This window comes from Theropithecus gelada, chromosome X (assembly GCF_003255815.1).
Source record: "Theropithecus gelada isolate Dixy chromosome X, Tgel_1.0, whole genome shotgun sequence".
NCBI classification, from domain to species: domain Eukaryota; kingdom Metazoa; phylum Chordata; class Mammalia; order Primates; family Cercopithecidae; genus Theropithecus; species Theropithecus gelada.
Genome location: NC_037689.1, coordinates 15,545,667 through 15,560,756, shown reverse-complemented (window position 1 = coordinate 15,560,756; position 15,090 = coordinate 15,545,667). Strand labels below are relative to the sequence as shown.

Here is a 15,090-nt window from a genome sequence, read left to right as displayed (position 1 = left end):
ATAGAAACCAATTCAGGCTAACAAGAGGGAATGTACTGAAAGGAAATGAGAAGACCTACAGAACTGATGTGAGGCTGGAGGACCACACTTGAGAATGAGCAAAGAGCATGAGAGCTCTGGCAAGTTAGGGGCAGGAACCGTAGCCATGGTCTTTGTAGCAGGAAGCATCTGCTCAGCACTTGGCCACGGGGAAAGAAAACCCACAGTCTACTCTCTTCTCTACGTGGGTGACCCACTCCATGGCCAGAGTCCTCTGAGAGGGTGTGACTGGCCAAACTCAGATAACAGGCTCACAGCCAGGCTATACCAGGAGCTTGGGTGTAGAGATTTAAAAAAAAAAATCTAACTTATAATTTTCTGTAATGGGAGCTGGTACCTGGGACCATCCTTCCTACACAGCTATACAGAAAAGAAGAGTGGCAATTTCCCAGAAAGAAACCAGGATACCACCAGGAAAGGGGAATGGATGCTTGGCAGCCCACAGTGGCAAGTGCCTGATATTCCACACTGCTTATAATCTGATTCTTTAATCAGGCATAGCGTGTAGTCTAGCCGGTCTTTATTAAGCCTTTGTAGACCTTAAACAACAGTATGAGATATTCCGCTTTGCTATTCTTGTCCTATATGTGGTCTAAAGACGGTCCTCCACGTCATCATCCTGCTCTCGTCTCAGTGGGAACAGCTTTCTCAAGAGATTAGATGGGAATTCAGGAGTTGAGAATATTGTAGCACCAGCATTAGATACTAGGATGTGCTACCTTTATTTAGGTATAATTTCCAAATAAATAGAAATAAATGTAAAGCTATTATTTACTGTAAATTAAAACCAGCCAACACAGCAGCATGGAGATTCTGCACATTTTATTAAATTGGGGCCTGTACAGGTATAATGTATTCAGTTCCCGTCAAAGGGAATGTTTCTGACACAGTAGAGGGTCTGGTTACTTTGAAAGTCTTAGGTTGGTTGCTTTTTTGTTGTTTTAGAATACCATTCAAATTTAAGGTATTACTCTTTTTGATTGATTCTGTTTGCTTTTATGTTCTAGGGGAAAACATATCCATTTCGGGGCGCCTTTCCACCAGTATGGAATCCCATTGCATATTTGGATTACAACAATCTGTGGCGGACAATAGATAACATGGGGAAGGAGGTAAAATGTGTGTTCAGTTTGCACATGACCCATTACTGAAATAACAATGGCAACCGTTTAATATCCTTCCATGGTGCAGGGAACATTGCTCCGGACACCAATGCATATCATTTCCAATGTACCCAAACTGCAAAGTTGGCTGTATTTCCACTTGACAAATGGGAAAAATGAGTGCCCAGAGATTATGTAATTTACCCAAGACCTCATAGCAGGGAACCAGCATACCAACCCACTCTCTTATACAAATGCCTGTGTGCCTTCAACTCTATGCTACTGAGCATTTATATGACATTTTTGCCAAGTATCTCTACTTACAGTTGTCTGTCTGTCTGTAATGCCATTTTAGATAGTAAAGGAGGGAAGGACTTGCCACCCCAAAGCTTTTTAACTTAGTCTTAGGCTCTGTAATATCAATCTCTCAAACTTGAATTTGGGACATAAAGTAGGTATTAGCTTTCAATAATAATGATGATATTGTCATCATTATAATAATTACATATAAATTTGTGCATAGACATATATAATATTGTCACTATTATTATTGTTTTGGCAATGGCATTAGGACATAGAATCCAAGGAACTCTACCGCACTCCCTGTCTCTATATAGAATTCCATGCCAATCATACATTTCAACACAGAGACCAAGAGACCCATTTTCAGAGGTTTTCATGAGGCCCTTCCTGTGAAGAGGTGGCAGTTACCATCAAACCTGAGTGGGGACTTCCTTTCTCTACAGATTCCAGCTGATGCACCCTGGGAGGCTAAAAATGCTGCTGAATGGGACAAAATGACCATGAAAGAGCTCATTGACAAAATCTGCTGGACAAAGTAAGTAGACTTTACCATTCAAAATTTACTTTTTATCTTCCCTTCTTGTCTTTTATATCTTGCCTTGAACTTGCAGTGCTTTTCTTAACAACTTACAGAAAAAAAGTTAAGAGGAAACCTAGTAATCTTTCAGTCAGTAGCAATGTTGAGGGCACCTCAAAGTAGGTTAGAACAGAAAATGAATCTAAAAATTAACAAAAGTAGGTGAATGAAGTAGAATTTCTTTTAATGAAAGCGTTGTGTGATCTGCAATAAAATCAATAATTGTGTTTTCATATCCTGGAAAGGTTGCCTACAAAAGCAATTTGAAAAGATATTTTTAAAAAATGTGATGCATTTACACCATGGAATACTATGCAGCCATAAAAAAGGATGAAATTATGTCCTTTTCCGGGACATGGATGAAGCTGGAAGCCATCATTCTCAGAAAACTAACACAGGAACAGAAAACCAAACACCACATGTTCTTACTCATAAGTGTGGGAACTGAACATTAAGAAGACATGGATGCGGGGAGGGGAACAACACACACTGAAGCCTGTCAGGGGGTGGGAGGAGGGAGAGCATCAGGATAAATAGCTAATGCATGTGGGTCTTAATACCTAGGTGATGGGTTGACAGGTGCAGCAAACCACCATGGCACACGTTTACCTATCTAATAAACCTGCACATGTACCCCGGAACTTAAAATAAAATAAAATGATAATCCCATATAGATGTAGAATACTAGGAAATGAGAGGAAAGCTAGTCTGTAATAATAAAAATGTTTTCAATTAGACCATGTATTATTAGTTTATGTGGGGCCTACTATGTGAAGGCACTATACCAGGCACTGAGGAATGGGGGCGAACTTCTTAGGAATAGCCCCTACCCTCATGGAGTTTATGTTCTTCTAGCAAGCAAGACTGACCTTGAACACAATTACATAATGCTAGGAGAGTTCCTGTAACAGGGAGAACCTTACATGGTCTGAGGGTAAAGGAAGCATTCTTTGATGAAGCAAGCTTTAACCTGAAACTAAGGAGTTAGTGCATCAACTAAGAAAGAGCCGCAGGGGCAGAGGGGAGTCAGAAAAGGTGAACAGTGTAGGGCAATGGTATCTTCCAGGAATGACACACAGGGACAGGAGAGAGAAAGGAAGAGTGGATGAAGTTGGGGGGATAGTATCTACCAGGAATAAGCCATGGGGCAGGAGAGAGACAGGAAGGGTGGATGGTGTGGTGGAAATGGTACCTTCCAGGAGTGACCCATAGGGTTGATAGTAGTGAGGCAGATGGTATGATCTAAGAATGACACACAGTGTCAAAGGGAGAGAGGGAAGGTTGGACAGTGGTGGTGGGAGGAGGGAATGATAGCTTCCAAAAACTACCCACAAAAGCAAGAAGGGATAAAGGGATAATGGAGCAAGATGGGTGGTGTTTTAGGAATGACCCACAGAAACAAGGGGAGATGGGGACAGGAAGGGTGGATGGCATTGGGGGATTTTATCTTCTGGGAATGAGCCACAGGGATTAGGGGGAGATAGGAAGGAGTGATGGGATAGGGATAGGAAGATAGTATCTTCCAGGTATGATCCACAGGTTCAGAGGGGAGACAAGTATAGTGGATGGTGTTTGCCATGAATGAGCCACCAGGATAGTGGGGGAGACAAAAAAGGTTGATGGTGTGGTGGGATGGTATCTTTTATGAATGACCACAAGGGGCAAAAGGAAGACAGGAAAGGTGGAGGTTGCGGGGATATCATCCACCAACAACCCAGAGGTGTAATGAGGAGACAGGAAGTATAGATGGTATTACCAGGGTATGTCTTCCAGAAATGAGCCACAAAGGCAGGGATGAGATAGGAAGAGTGAATGGTGTGGCCTGGTTGCATCTTCCAGGAATGCCCCCACAGTGTTAGGGAGTGGGGAACAAGGATGGATCCCTGTGGGGGTATGGTATCTTCTAGGAATGGCCCACAGGGTCAAGGGGAAACAGGCAACATTAGATAGTGTGTGTGTGTGTGTGTGTGTGTGTGTGTGTGTGTGTGTATGTGTGTATGTGTGGTGGGGAAGAATGAAATTTTCCAGCTATTTCTCTGTCTCTGGGGAGAGAAATGGAAGGTTGGTTTGTGTGGATGGAGATGGTATCTTCTAGGAATTACCCAAAAGGTCAAAGGGGAAAACAGAAGGGTGGATGTCTTAGGGGAAGGGGAGTTTTCCAGCAATGACCCGGAAGGATGGTGGGGAGACAGGAAACATAGATGGTGAGGCAAGATGATATATTCCAGAAATGACCCGTAGGGCAAGGGGTAGATACAAAGGTAGATGGGGTGAGGGAGATCATCTCTTCCAGTTATGACCTACAAGGATAGAGGGAACATAGGTAGTGTAGATCATTTGGCAAAATGGAATTTTCCAGGAATGGTCCACAGGGCAGAGGGTACATAAGACGTTTTGGTGGTGTGGCAGGATGGTATCTTCCAGGAATGAGCCACACTGGCAGTGGTTGAGGGGAGAAAGGAAGGGTGGATGGTGAGGGGTCATAGTTTCTTCCAAGAATGACTCATAGGATTGTACAGGAATGACCCAGAGGTGTAGCACAGGGAGAGGAAACATGACCGGTGTCGCAGGATATACCTTCCGGGAATGGTCCACAGGAGCTAGGGGATGCAGGGAAGGTGGGCTTGTTCAAAGGCATGGTTCTTCCTGGAGTAACCCAAAGGGTCAGGGGTGAGTCAGGAAGGGTGTATATTGGGCCGTGGATAACTTCCAGCAATGACCAAAAGAGGTGGGAGGAGACAGGAAGTGTGGAAGGTGACCAGGATGGTATTTCCAGGAGTGACCCTCAAGAGTTGGGAGAGACAAGTAGGATAGATGATTTGGTGAAGTGTTATCTTCCAGGAATGAACCAAAGGGGCAGAAGAAAACATGGTACATTGTGTTTAGAGAGATGGAATCTTCCAGGAATGAGCTACCCTGGTGGTGTTTGGGGGGAACAAGGAAAGTGTAGGCATAGTATCTTCCAGGATGACCCACAAGGCCAAGGGGGAGAAAGGACAGGGTGGATAGTGTGTTTGTAGGGGGAGGGCATGTTACTTTTCAGGGATGTGACACAGGCACTGTGGGAACATAGAGAAGGTTAGATGTTTTGTGGAGGAGGTGGTTTAGAAATGACCCAGAGGGTTTAGAAAGGTGTAGCAAGATGGTATCTTCCAGGAATGAGCCACGTGGTTGGTGGTGGGGGAAGATGGGTGGTATAGAGAGATGGTATCTTCCAGGAATGACCCACAGGGGAAAGGGGGTGACCTGAAGGGTAAAGGTTGTGGAGGGGGATATCTTCCAGTAATCACCCAAAAGGGTAGAGGGAGATAGGAAGTAAAGATAGTGAGGCAGGATGCTATTTTCTAAGAATGGTCTTCAGGATGTGTGGGGTTAAGTAAACAGGAAAGGTGGATGGTGTAGGGAGATGGTATCTTCCAGGAATGAGCCACCGAGGTAGGGGTGAGACAGGTAGGTAGATAGTTTCATGGAATGGTATTTTCCAGGAATGAGCCACAGGGCAGGGGGTAGATATAAAGGATGCATGGTATGGAGGAGATGGTATCTTCCAGGAATGAACTACAAGATTGAGGAAGGAGGGGAATGATGGATGAGCTAGGTGGATGGGATCTGCCAAGATGGCCCACAGGGCCAAAAGAAAGACAAGACAGAGTGGATAATGTAAGGGGGATAGTATCTTCCAGGAATATGACACAGGCAATGCAGGGAGGCAGGAAAGGGTAGCTGTTTTGGTGAGGGAGTGGTATCATCCCTAAATGACCCAGAGCGGTAGAGGGGAGACAGGATAGTTGAATGGCAGGATGGTATCTTCCAGGAATGAGCCACGGTGACAGTGGTGGAAGTGGGAGACACTAAGGGTGTATGTGGATGGTATCTTACACAAATGACCCACAGAAGTCAGGGAAATACGTTTAGGCAAATGGTATCTCCTAGGAATGTGCCAAAAGGGTAGTGGTGGGGGGAGATGGGAACGGTGGATATTGGGGGTGATACCATGCAGGAATGAGCCAGAGGGGGTAGTGGGGAGTCAGGAATCATGAATGGTGTGGCAGGATATATTTTCAAGGAATGACCCACATGGGCTAAGGGGACACAGGGAATTTTGGCCTGACTGGGGACATGGTATCTTCCTGGAGTGACTCAAAGGGTTGGGAGGTGATAAGAAAGGTGGATGTTGTGGGGAATACATTCCAACAATGACACAGAAGGATGGGGGGAGACACCAAGTGGGGAAGGTGAGGCAGGATGATATTTTCCAGGTATGACCCACAAGGTTGGGAGAGTAAGAAAGATGAGTGATGGTGGGGGAAATGGTATCTTCCGGGATAACCCTTAGGGGTAAGGGTAAACAGGACAGGGTGGATAGTGTTGAGGGGGTTATATCTTTCAGGAATGTGACTTAGTCTCTGGAGGGAAACAGGGAAGGGTAGTTGTTTTGTGAGGGAGTGATACCAAAATGACCCAGAGGAATAGTAGGGAAATAGGACAGTTGCATGGCGTGTCAGGATGGTATCTTCCAGAAATGAGCCACACTGGCAGTGGTGGAAAGAGACAAGAAAGGTGGATGTTATCATTCAAGATGATATCATTCAAGAATGATCCAGAGGAATAGGGGAGAGACAGGAAGCCCGACTGGTGTGGCAGGGTATGTCTTCTGGGAATGAGCCACCGTGTGGGAGAAGTCAGTCAGCGTAGATGGTTTGGTGGAATGAAATCTTCCAGGAATGACCCACAGGGTCATGGGGGAAAATGGAAGGGTAGACGTTGTGGATGGAGATATCTTCCAGCAATGACCTAGAGGGATGGGGGAGACAGGAAATGATGATGGTGTGGCAGGGTGGTATCCTCCAGGATTGAGCCACACTGGTGGGGTTGTGGGGGGCATGGTATCTTCCAGGAATGACCCACTGGGATCAGGGGAAGACCGATAGGGTAGATGGTTTGGCGGAATGTTATTTTTACAGGAATGACCCACAGGGCAGAAGATAGATAGGAAGGATGGATACAGTAGAAGAAACGGTGTATTCCAGTAATGAACTATAGAATTCGGGGAGGGGGGGATTGATGGATGAGGTAGGGAGATGGTATCTTCCAGGATGACCCACAGAGCCAAGGGGGTGACAAGGCAGACTGGGTAATATAAGGGGTATAGTATCTTTCAAGAGTATGAACCGAGCACTGCAAGGAGGCAGGGAAGGGTAGACGTTTTAGGAAGAAGGTGATATCATCACAAAATAACCAAGAGGATAGCAGGAAAGTAGAATGGTTAAATGGTTTGGCAGGATGGTATCGTCCAGAAATGAGCCAAAATGACAGTGGTGGGGGTGGCAGAAGGTATGGGTGGATGGTATCTTCCAAGAATGATTCAAAGAGGCAGGGAGAGACAGGGTACATTTTGTTTAGAGAGATGGTGTCTTCCAGGAATGAGACACCTGGGTAGTGGCAGGGGAAAACAGGAAGGGCGGAAGTGTGGGGGGATGATATCGTCCTGGAATGAGCCAGAGGATTAGTGTTGGGGGGGTTATATCAGGAATGTGACAAAGGCTCTTCGGGGACACAGGGAAGCCTAGATGTTTTAGGGAGGGTGTGGTATCATCCCGAAATGATCAGAGGGGTAGTGGGGAGATACAGTGGTTGCATGGTGTGGCAGGATGGTATCTTCCAGGAATGAGCCACACTGTGGGTGGTGGGGGAGACCATCAGGGGGATGTTGGCTGGCACGGTATCATTGTGGAATGACCCAGAGGGACAGGGCAGAGAGAGGAAGCATGAATGGTGTGGCAGGATATATTTTCCAGGAATGAATCACAGGGGCAGTAGGGAAACATGAAGAGTGGATGGTGAGGTGGGATGGTACCGCCCAGGAATGGTCCACAGGAGCTAGGGGATGGAGAGAACATTGGCTTGTTGGCAGCCATTGTTTTTTGTGTAGTGACCCAAAGAGTTGGGAGTGGTGGGGGAGATAACTTCCATCCACGACCCAGAGGAGAGGGAGGAGACAGGAAGTGTGGAAGATGACCACGATGGTATCTTCCAGGGATGACCCAAAGGGGCAGAGGGACACAGGGTGGATTGTGTTTTGAGAGATGGTGTCTTTCAGGAATGAGCCACCCTGGTGGTGCCTGGGGGGAACACAGGAAGAGATATGTGGAGATGGCATCCTCCTGGATGACCCAAAGGGGAAAGGGGGAGACAAGGCAAGGTGGAAGTGTTGGGGGGTTGTGATAGTATCTTTCAGGAATGTGGTATAGTCACTGTGGGGAAACAGGGAAGGGTAGATGTGGTTATGTCGTCTCAAAATGACCCAGAGGGGTACGGGAAAATAGGAAGGTTGGATGGTGTCACAAGATGGTATCTTTCAGGAATGAGCCACACTTGCAGTAGTGGGGGTGGAGACAGGATGGAAGGTGAATGTGGATGGTATCTTCCTGGAGTGACCCACAGGGGCAGTAGGTAACAGTGGATTGGGTTTAGAGAGATGGTATCTTCCAGCAATCTGCCACAAGGGTGGTTAGAGGTCCGGGGGATGTTGGAAGGGTGGATGGTGTGGCAGGATGGTATCTTCCAGGAATGAGCCCTGGCAGGTGGGTGTTTTGGGGGGATTGTATCTTCCAGGAATGGACCACAGGGGTAGATGGGAGACAGGTAGGGTATGGCAGAATGATATTTTCCAGGCATGACCTACAGGGCAGGGGATAGAGAAGAAGGATGGATGTTGCATTGGAGATGGTATCTTCCAGGAATGAACTATGGAATTGGGGAAGTGGGGGAATGATGGATGAGGTAGGAGAATGGGATCTTCCAGGATGGCCCGGAGATCCCACAGGGAGTCAAGGCAGGGTAAATAATGTAAGAGGGGATAGTATCAGGAATATGACACAGGCACTATAGGGTGACAGGGAAGGGTAGACATTTTGGGGAGGAGGTGGTATCATCCTGAAATGACCCAGAGGGGTAGTGGGGAAACAGAAAGGTTGGATTGTGTGGCAGGATGGTATCTTGCAGGAATGAACCACACTGGTGGTGCTTCAGGGGAACACAGGATGGGGGATGGTATCTAACAGAATGACTGACAGGGAAGAGTGGATAGTTTTGTGTGGGGTATAGTATCTTTCAGGAATGTGACATAGGCACTGCGGGAAGACGGAATGGTAGATGTCTTAGGGAGGGGGTGGTATCATCCAGATGTGACTCAGGAGTAGGGGGAAATAGAAAGGTTGGATGATGTGGCAATATGGTATCTTCCAGGAATGAACCACACAGGTGGTGACTGGGGGAGGCAGGAAAGGGGTGGTGTTGGGAGATGGTGTCTTCCAGGAATGACCCGCAAGAGAATTGGGAGACAGGGTGGATTGGCTTTGGAGACAGCCACAGGTGCAGTGGCTGGGGAGACAAGAAGGGCAGATGGTGTGGAAGGATGGTATCTTCCAGAAACAACCCACAGGGATATGGGGAGACAGGAGTTTAGAGAGATGGTACCTTCCAGGAATGAGCCACATGGGGAGTGGTAGGGAGAGACAGGAAGGATGGATGTTCTGGGGGGTGGTATTTGGGAATGACATAGCTGGGAATGGGGGAGACAGGAAGACAGGAATGCTGTAGCAAGATACATCTTCCAGGAATGAGCCACCAGGGCTTGAGGGGAGACATTATGATTGGATAGTGTTGGTACACGGTATAGTCAAGGAATTAGCCATAGGTTTAGAGGGGAGACAGCAAGAGTAGATGGTGTGGAGGCCGTCTAATGGCCGACAGGTGCAAGGGGGAGATAGGAGAGACTAGATAGTGCTGGGGGAATTATATCTTCCGAGATTGTGACACAGGCTCTGGAAGAGACAGTGAAGGTTGAATCTGGTTGTGGGGTGGGGGAGTGGGGAGGTAATGATATCCCCAAATCAGCCATAGTATTAGGGTGGCAATAGGAAGATTGGATGGTGTAGGCAGATGGTATCTACTAGGAATGACTGTCAGAGTCAGTGGGGACATACGAAAATAGAAAATGTGTTTCCGGAGATACTGTCTTCTAGGAATGAGACACAACTGCTGAGAGGAGGCAGGGAAGGGTGTACGTTTTGGGGGCAATAGTACCGTCCAGAAATGAACCAGAGGAGTAGCAGCAAGACAGGAAGAGTCAATGGTGTGTGGCAGGATGCTACCTTCCAGAAATGACCCACAGGTATGTGGGGAGACAGGAAAGGTTGGATGATGTGGGGAGAATGGTATCTTTCAAAAATGACTCAAAGTTCACAGGGGAGTGGGGAGACAGCGATGGGTAGATGATGTACATTGATGGAATCTTCTAGGCATAGAGGACAGAAACAAGCATTTGTGAAGGCCTTGAAGTGAGGATATTGGCATGTTTGAGCAACTGAGTGGACAGTGTAGCTGGACCATAGTGATGACAAGAGCAAGTGGTATAAGGGGAGTTTGGAGGACTGGTCTAGAGGCTGATAGTGCAGGATCTATTGGCCACATTCAAGATTTGTCCTTTCTCCATTGAAGGTCATTGAAGGGTTTTGAGCAGAGGGTTTTTTGAGTTTGGCACTTTTAAAAGACCTCATTGGCTATAGTGTGGAGGATACAAGAGGGGATGCAGGATGACCAAGTAAGAGCCACCACTGCTATAGCCTGGACATATTGGTAGCCTGGACCAGGGCTGTGGCAATGAAGATGGAGAGTAGAGGATGGGTGTTGAAACAAGCATATTGACGCTTAGAGAGAACCTGGATTAGCATACTTGGAGCTAACTCATAATTTCTTTTTTTTTTTTATTATACTTTAAGTTCTGGGGTGCATGTGCACAACGTGCAGGTTTGTTACATAGGTATGCATGTGCCATGTTGGTTTGATACACCCATCAACTCATTATTTACATTAGGCATTTCTCCTAATGCTATCCCTCCCCGAGCCCCCAATCCCCTGACAGGCCCTGGTGTGTGATGTTCCCCTCCCTGTGTCCATGTGTTCTTATTGTTCAACTTCCACTTATGAGTGAGAACATGTGGTGTTTGGTTTTGTCTTCTTGTGTTACTTTGCTGAGAATGATGGTTTCCAGTTTCATCCATGTCCCTGCAAAGGACATGAACTCATCCTTTTTTATGGCTGCATAGTATTCCATGGTGTATATGTGCCACATTTTCTTTATCCAGTCTATCATTGATGGGCATTTGGGTTGGTTCCAAGACTTTGCTATTGTGAACAGTGCTGCAATAAACATATGTATGCATGTGTCTTTATAGTAGAATGATTTATAATTCTTTGGGTATATACCCAGTAATGGGATTGCTGGGTCAAATGGTATTTCTAGTTCTAGATCCTTGAGGAATCACCATACTGTCTTCCATAATGGTTGAACTAATTGACACTCCCACCAACATTGTAAAAGCATTCCTATTTCTCCACATCCTCTCCAGCATCTGTTGTTTCATGACTTTTTAGTGATTGCCATTCTAACTGGCATGAGATGGTATCTCACTGTAGTTTTGATTTGCATTTCTCTAAGGACCAGTGATGATGAAAATTTTTTCATAAGTCTTTTTGGCTGCATAAATGTCTTCTTTTGAGAAGTGTCTGTTCATATCCTTTGCCCATTTTTTGATGGGGTAGTTTCTTTCTTGTAAATTTGTTTAGGTTCTTTGTAGATTCTGGATATTAGCCCTTTGTCGGATGGGTAGATTACAAAAATTTTCTCCCATTCTGTAGGTTTCCAGTTAACTCTGATGATAGTTTATTTTGCTGTGCCAGAGCTCTTTAGTTTAATTAGATTCCATTTGTCTGTTTTGGCTTTTGTTGCTGTTGCTTTTGGTGTTTTAGTTATGAAGTCTTTGTCCATCCCTGTGTTCTGAATGGTATTGCCTAGGTTTTCTTCTACAGTTTTTATGGTTTTAGGTTACACATTTAAATCTTTAATCCATCTTGAGTTAATTTTTGTATAAAGTGTAAGGAAGGGATCCAATTTCACCTTTCTGCATATGGCTAGCCAGTTTTCCCAGCACTATTTATTAAATAGGGAATCCTTTCCCTATTGCTTGTTTTTGTCAGGTTTGTCAAAGATCAGATGGTTGTAGATGTGTGGTGTTATTTCTGAGGCCTCTGTTCTGTTCCATTGGTCTATATATCTGTTTTGGTACCAGTACCATGCTGTTTTGGTTACTGTAGCCTTGTAGTGTAGTTTGAAGTCAGGTAACATGATGCCTCCAGCTTTGTTCTTTTTGCTTAGGATTGTCTTGGCTATGCGGGCTCTTTTTTTGGTTCCATATGAAGTTTAAAGTAGTTTTTTCCAATTCTGTGAAGAAAGTCAGTCGTAGGTTGATGGGGATAGCACTGAATGTATGAATTACTTTGGGCAGTATGGCCATTTTCATGATATTGATTCTTCCTATCCATGAGCATGGAATGTTCTTCCATTTGTTTGTGTCCTCTTTTATTTCGTTGAACAGTGGTTTGTAGTTCTCCTTGAAGAGGTCCTTCACATCCCTTGTAAATTGGATTCCTAGGTATTTTATTCTCTTTGTAGCAATTGTGAATGGGAGTTCACTCATGATTTGGTTCTCTGTTATTGGTGTATAGGAATGCTTGTGATTTTTGCACATTGATTTTGTATCCTGAGACTTTGCTGAAGTTGCTTATCAGCTTAAGGAGATTTTGGGCTAAGACGATGGGGCTTTCTAAATATACAGTCATGTCATCTGCAAACAGACAATTTGACTTCCTCTTTTCCTAGTTGAATACCCTTTATTTCTTTCTCTTGTATGATTGCCCTGGCCAGAACTTCCAATACTATGTTGAATAGGAGTGGTGAGAGAGGGCATCCTTGTCTTGTGCCAGTTTTCAAAGGGAATGCTTCCAGTTTTTGCTCATTCAGTATGATATTGGCTGTGGGTTTGTCATAAATAGCTCTTATTATTTTGAGATATGTTCCATCAATACCTAGTTTATTCAGAGTTTTTAGCATGAAGGGCTGTTGAATTTTGTCCAAGGCCTTTTCTGTATCTATTGAGATAATCTTGTGGTTTTTGTCATTGGTTCTGTTTATGTGACGGATTACATTTATTGATTTGTGTATGTTGAACCAGCCTTGCATCCCAGGGAGGAAGCCAACTTGATCTAGGTGGATATGCTTTTTGATGTGCTGCAGGATTTGGTTTGCTAGTATTTTATTGAGGATTTTCGCATTGATGTTCATCAGGGATATTGGCCTGAAATTTTCTTTTTTTGTTGTGTCTCTGCCAGGTTTTGGTATCAGGATGATGCTGGCCTCATAAAATGAGTTAGGGAGGATCCCCTCTTTTTCTATTGATTGGAATAGTTTCAGAAGGAATGGTAGCAGCCCCTCTTTGTACCTCTGGTAGAATTCAGCTGTGAATCTGTCTGGTCCTGGACTTTTTTTGGTTGGTAGGCTATTAATTACTGTCTCAATTTCAGAACCTGTTATTGGTGTATTCAGAGATTCGACTTCTTCCTGATTTAGTCTTGGGAGGGTGTATGTGTCTAGGAATTTATCCATTTCTTCTAGATTTTCTAGTTTATTTTCATAGAGGTGTTTATAGCATTCTCTGTTGGTAGTTTGTATTTCTGTGGGGTCAGTGGTGATATCCCCTTTATCATTTTTTATTGCGTCTATTTGATTCTTCTCTCTTTCTTTATTAGTCTTGCTAGCGGTCTATCTATTTTGTTGATCTTTTCAAAAAACCAACTCTTGGATTCATTGATTTTTTTAAAGGGTTTTTTTTTTTTTTTTTTTTTTTTAATCTCTATCTTCTTCAGTTCTGCTGTGATCTTAGTTATTTCTTGTCTTCTGCTAGCTTTTGAATTTGTTTGCTCTTGCTTCCCTAGTTCTTTTAATTGTGATATTAGGGTGTCGATTTTAGATCTTTCCAGCTTTCTCTTTTGGGCATTTAGTGCTATAAATTTTCCTCCATACACTGCTTTAAATGTGTCCCAGAGATTCTGGTGCATTGTGTCTTTGTTCTCATTCGTTTCAAAGAACAACTTTATTTCTGTCTTCATTTCGTTAATTCTCAGTAGTCATTCAGGAGCAGGTTGTTCAGTTTCCGTGTAGTTGTGCAGTTTTGAGTGAGTTTCTTCATCCTGAGTTCTAATTTGATTGTACTGTGGTCTGAGAGACAGTTTGTTGTGATTTCTGTTCTTTTACATTTGCTGAGGAGTTCTAATTATGTGGTCATTTTAGAATAAGTGTGATGTGGTGCTGAGAAGAATGTATACTCTGTTGATTTGGGGTGGAGAGTTCTGTAGATGTCTGTTAGGTCCACTTGGTCCAGAGCTGAGTTCAAGTCCTGAATATCCTTGTTAATTTTTGTCTCGTTGATCTAATATTGACAGTGGAGTATTAAAGTCTCCCACTGTTATTGTGTGGGAGTGTAAGTCTCTTTGTAGGTCTCTAAGAACTTTCTTTATGAACGTGGGTGCTCCTGTATTGGGTGCATGTATATTTAGGATAGTTAGCTCTTCTTGTTGCATTGATCCCTTTACAATTATGTAATGCCCTTCTTTGTCTCTTTTGACCTTTGTTGGTTTAAAGTCTGTTTTATCAGAGACTAAGACTGCAACCCCTGCTTTTTTTCTTGCTTTCCATCTGGTTGGTAAATGTTCCTCCATCCCTTTATTTTGAACCTATGTGTGTCTTTGCATGCGAGATGGGTCTCCTGAATACAGCACACCGATGGGTCTTGACTCTTTAGCCAGTTTGCGAGTCTGTGTCTTTCTTTTTTTTTTATTTTTTATTTATTTTTTTTTTGAGACGGAGTCTCGCGCTGTGTCACCCAGGCTGGAGTGCAGTGGCGTGATCTCGGCTCACTGCAAGCTCCGCCTCCCAGGTTCACGCCATTCTCCTGCCTCAGCCTCCGAGTAGCTGGGACTACAGGCGCCCGCCACCACGCCCGGCTAGTTTTTTGTATTTTTAGTAGAGACGGGGTTTCACCATGTTAGCCAGGATGGTCTTGATCTCCTGACCTCGTGATCCACCCGCCTCGGCCTCCCAAAGTGCTGGGATTACAGGCTTGAGCCACCGCGCCCGGCCTAGTCTGTGTCTTTCAATTGGGGCATTTA

The 15,090-nt window shown here is 44.7% G+C and overlaps 1 protein-coding gene across 2 annotated transcripts in view; it reads left to right on the top strand.

Moving 5' to 3' along the window:
• Positions 1–15,090, top strand: part of MAOA (monoamine oxidase A) — an 85,194-nt gene that overhangs the window by 48,597 nt on the left and 21,507 nt on the right. For both annotated transcript variants that reach the window (XM_025372113.1, XM_025372114.1), the window contains 2 exons: positions 1,047–1,151; positions 1,889–1,980. In XM_025372113.1, coding sequence (XP_025227898.1) covers positions 1,047–1,151; positions 1,889–1,980 — 197 coding nt within the window. The remainder of the gene's footprint in view (positions 1–1,046; positions 1,152–1,888; positions 1,981–15,090) is intronic.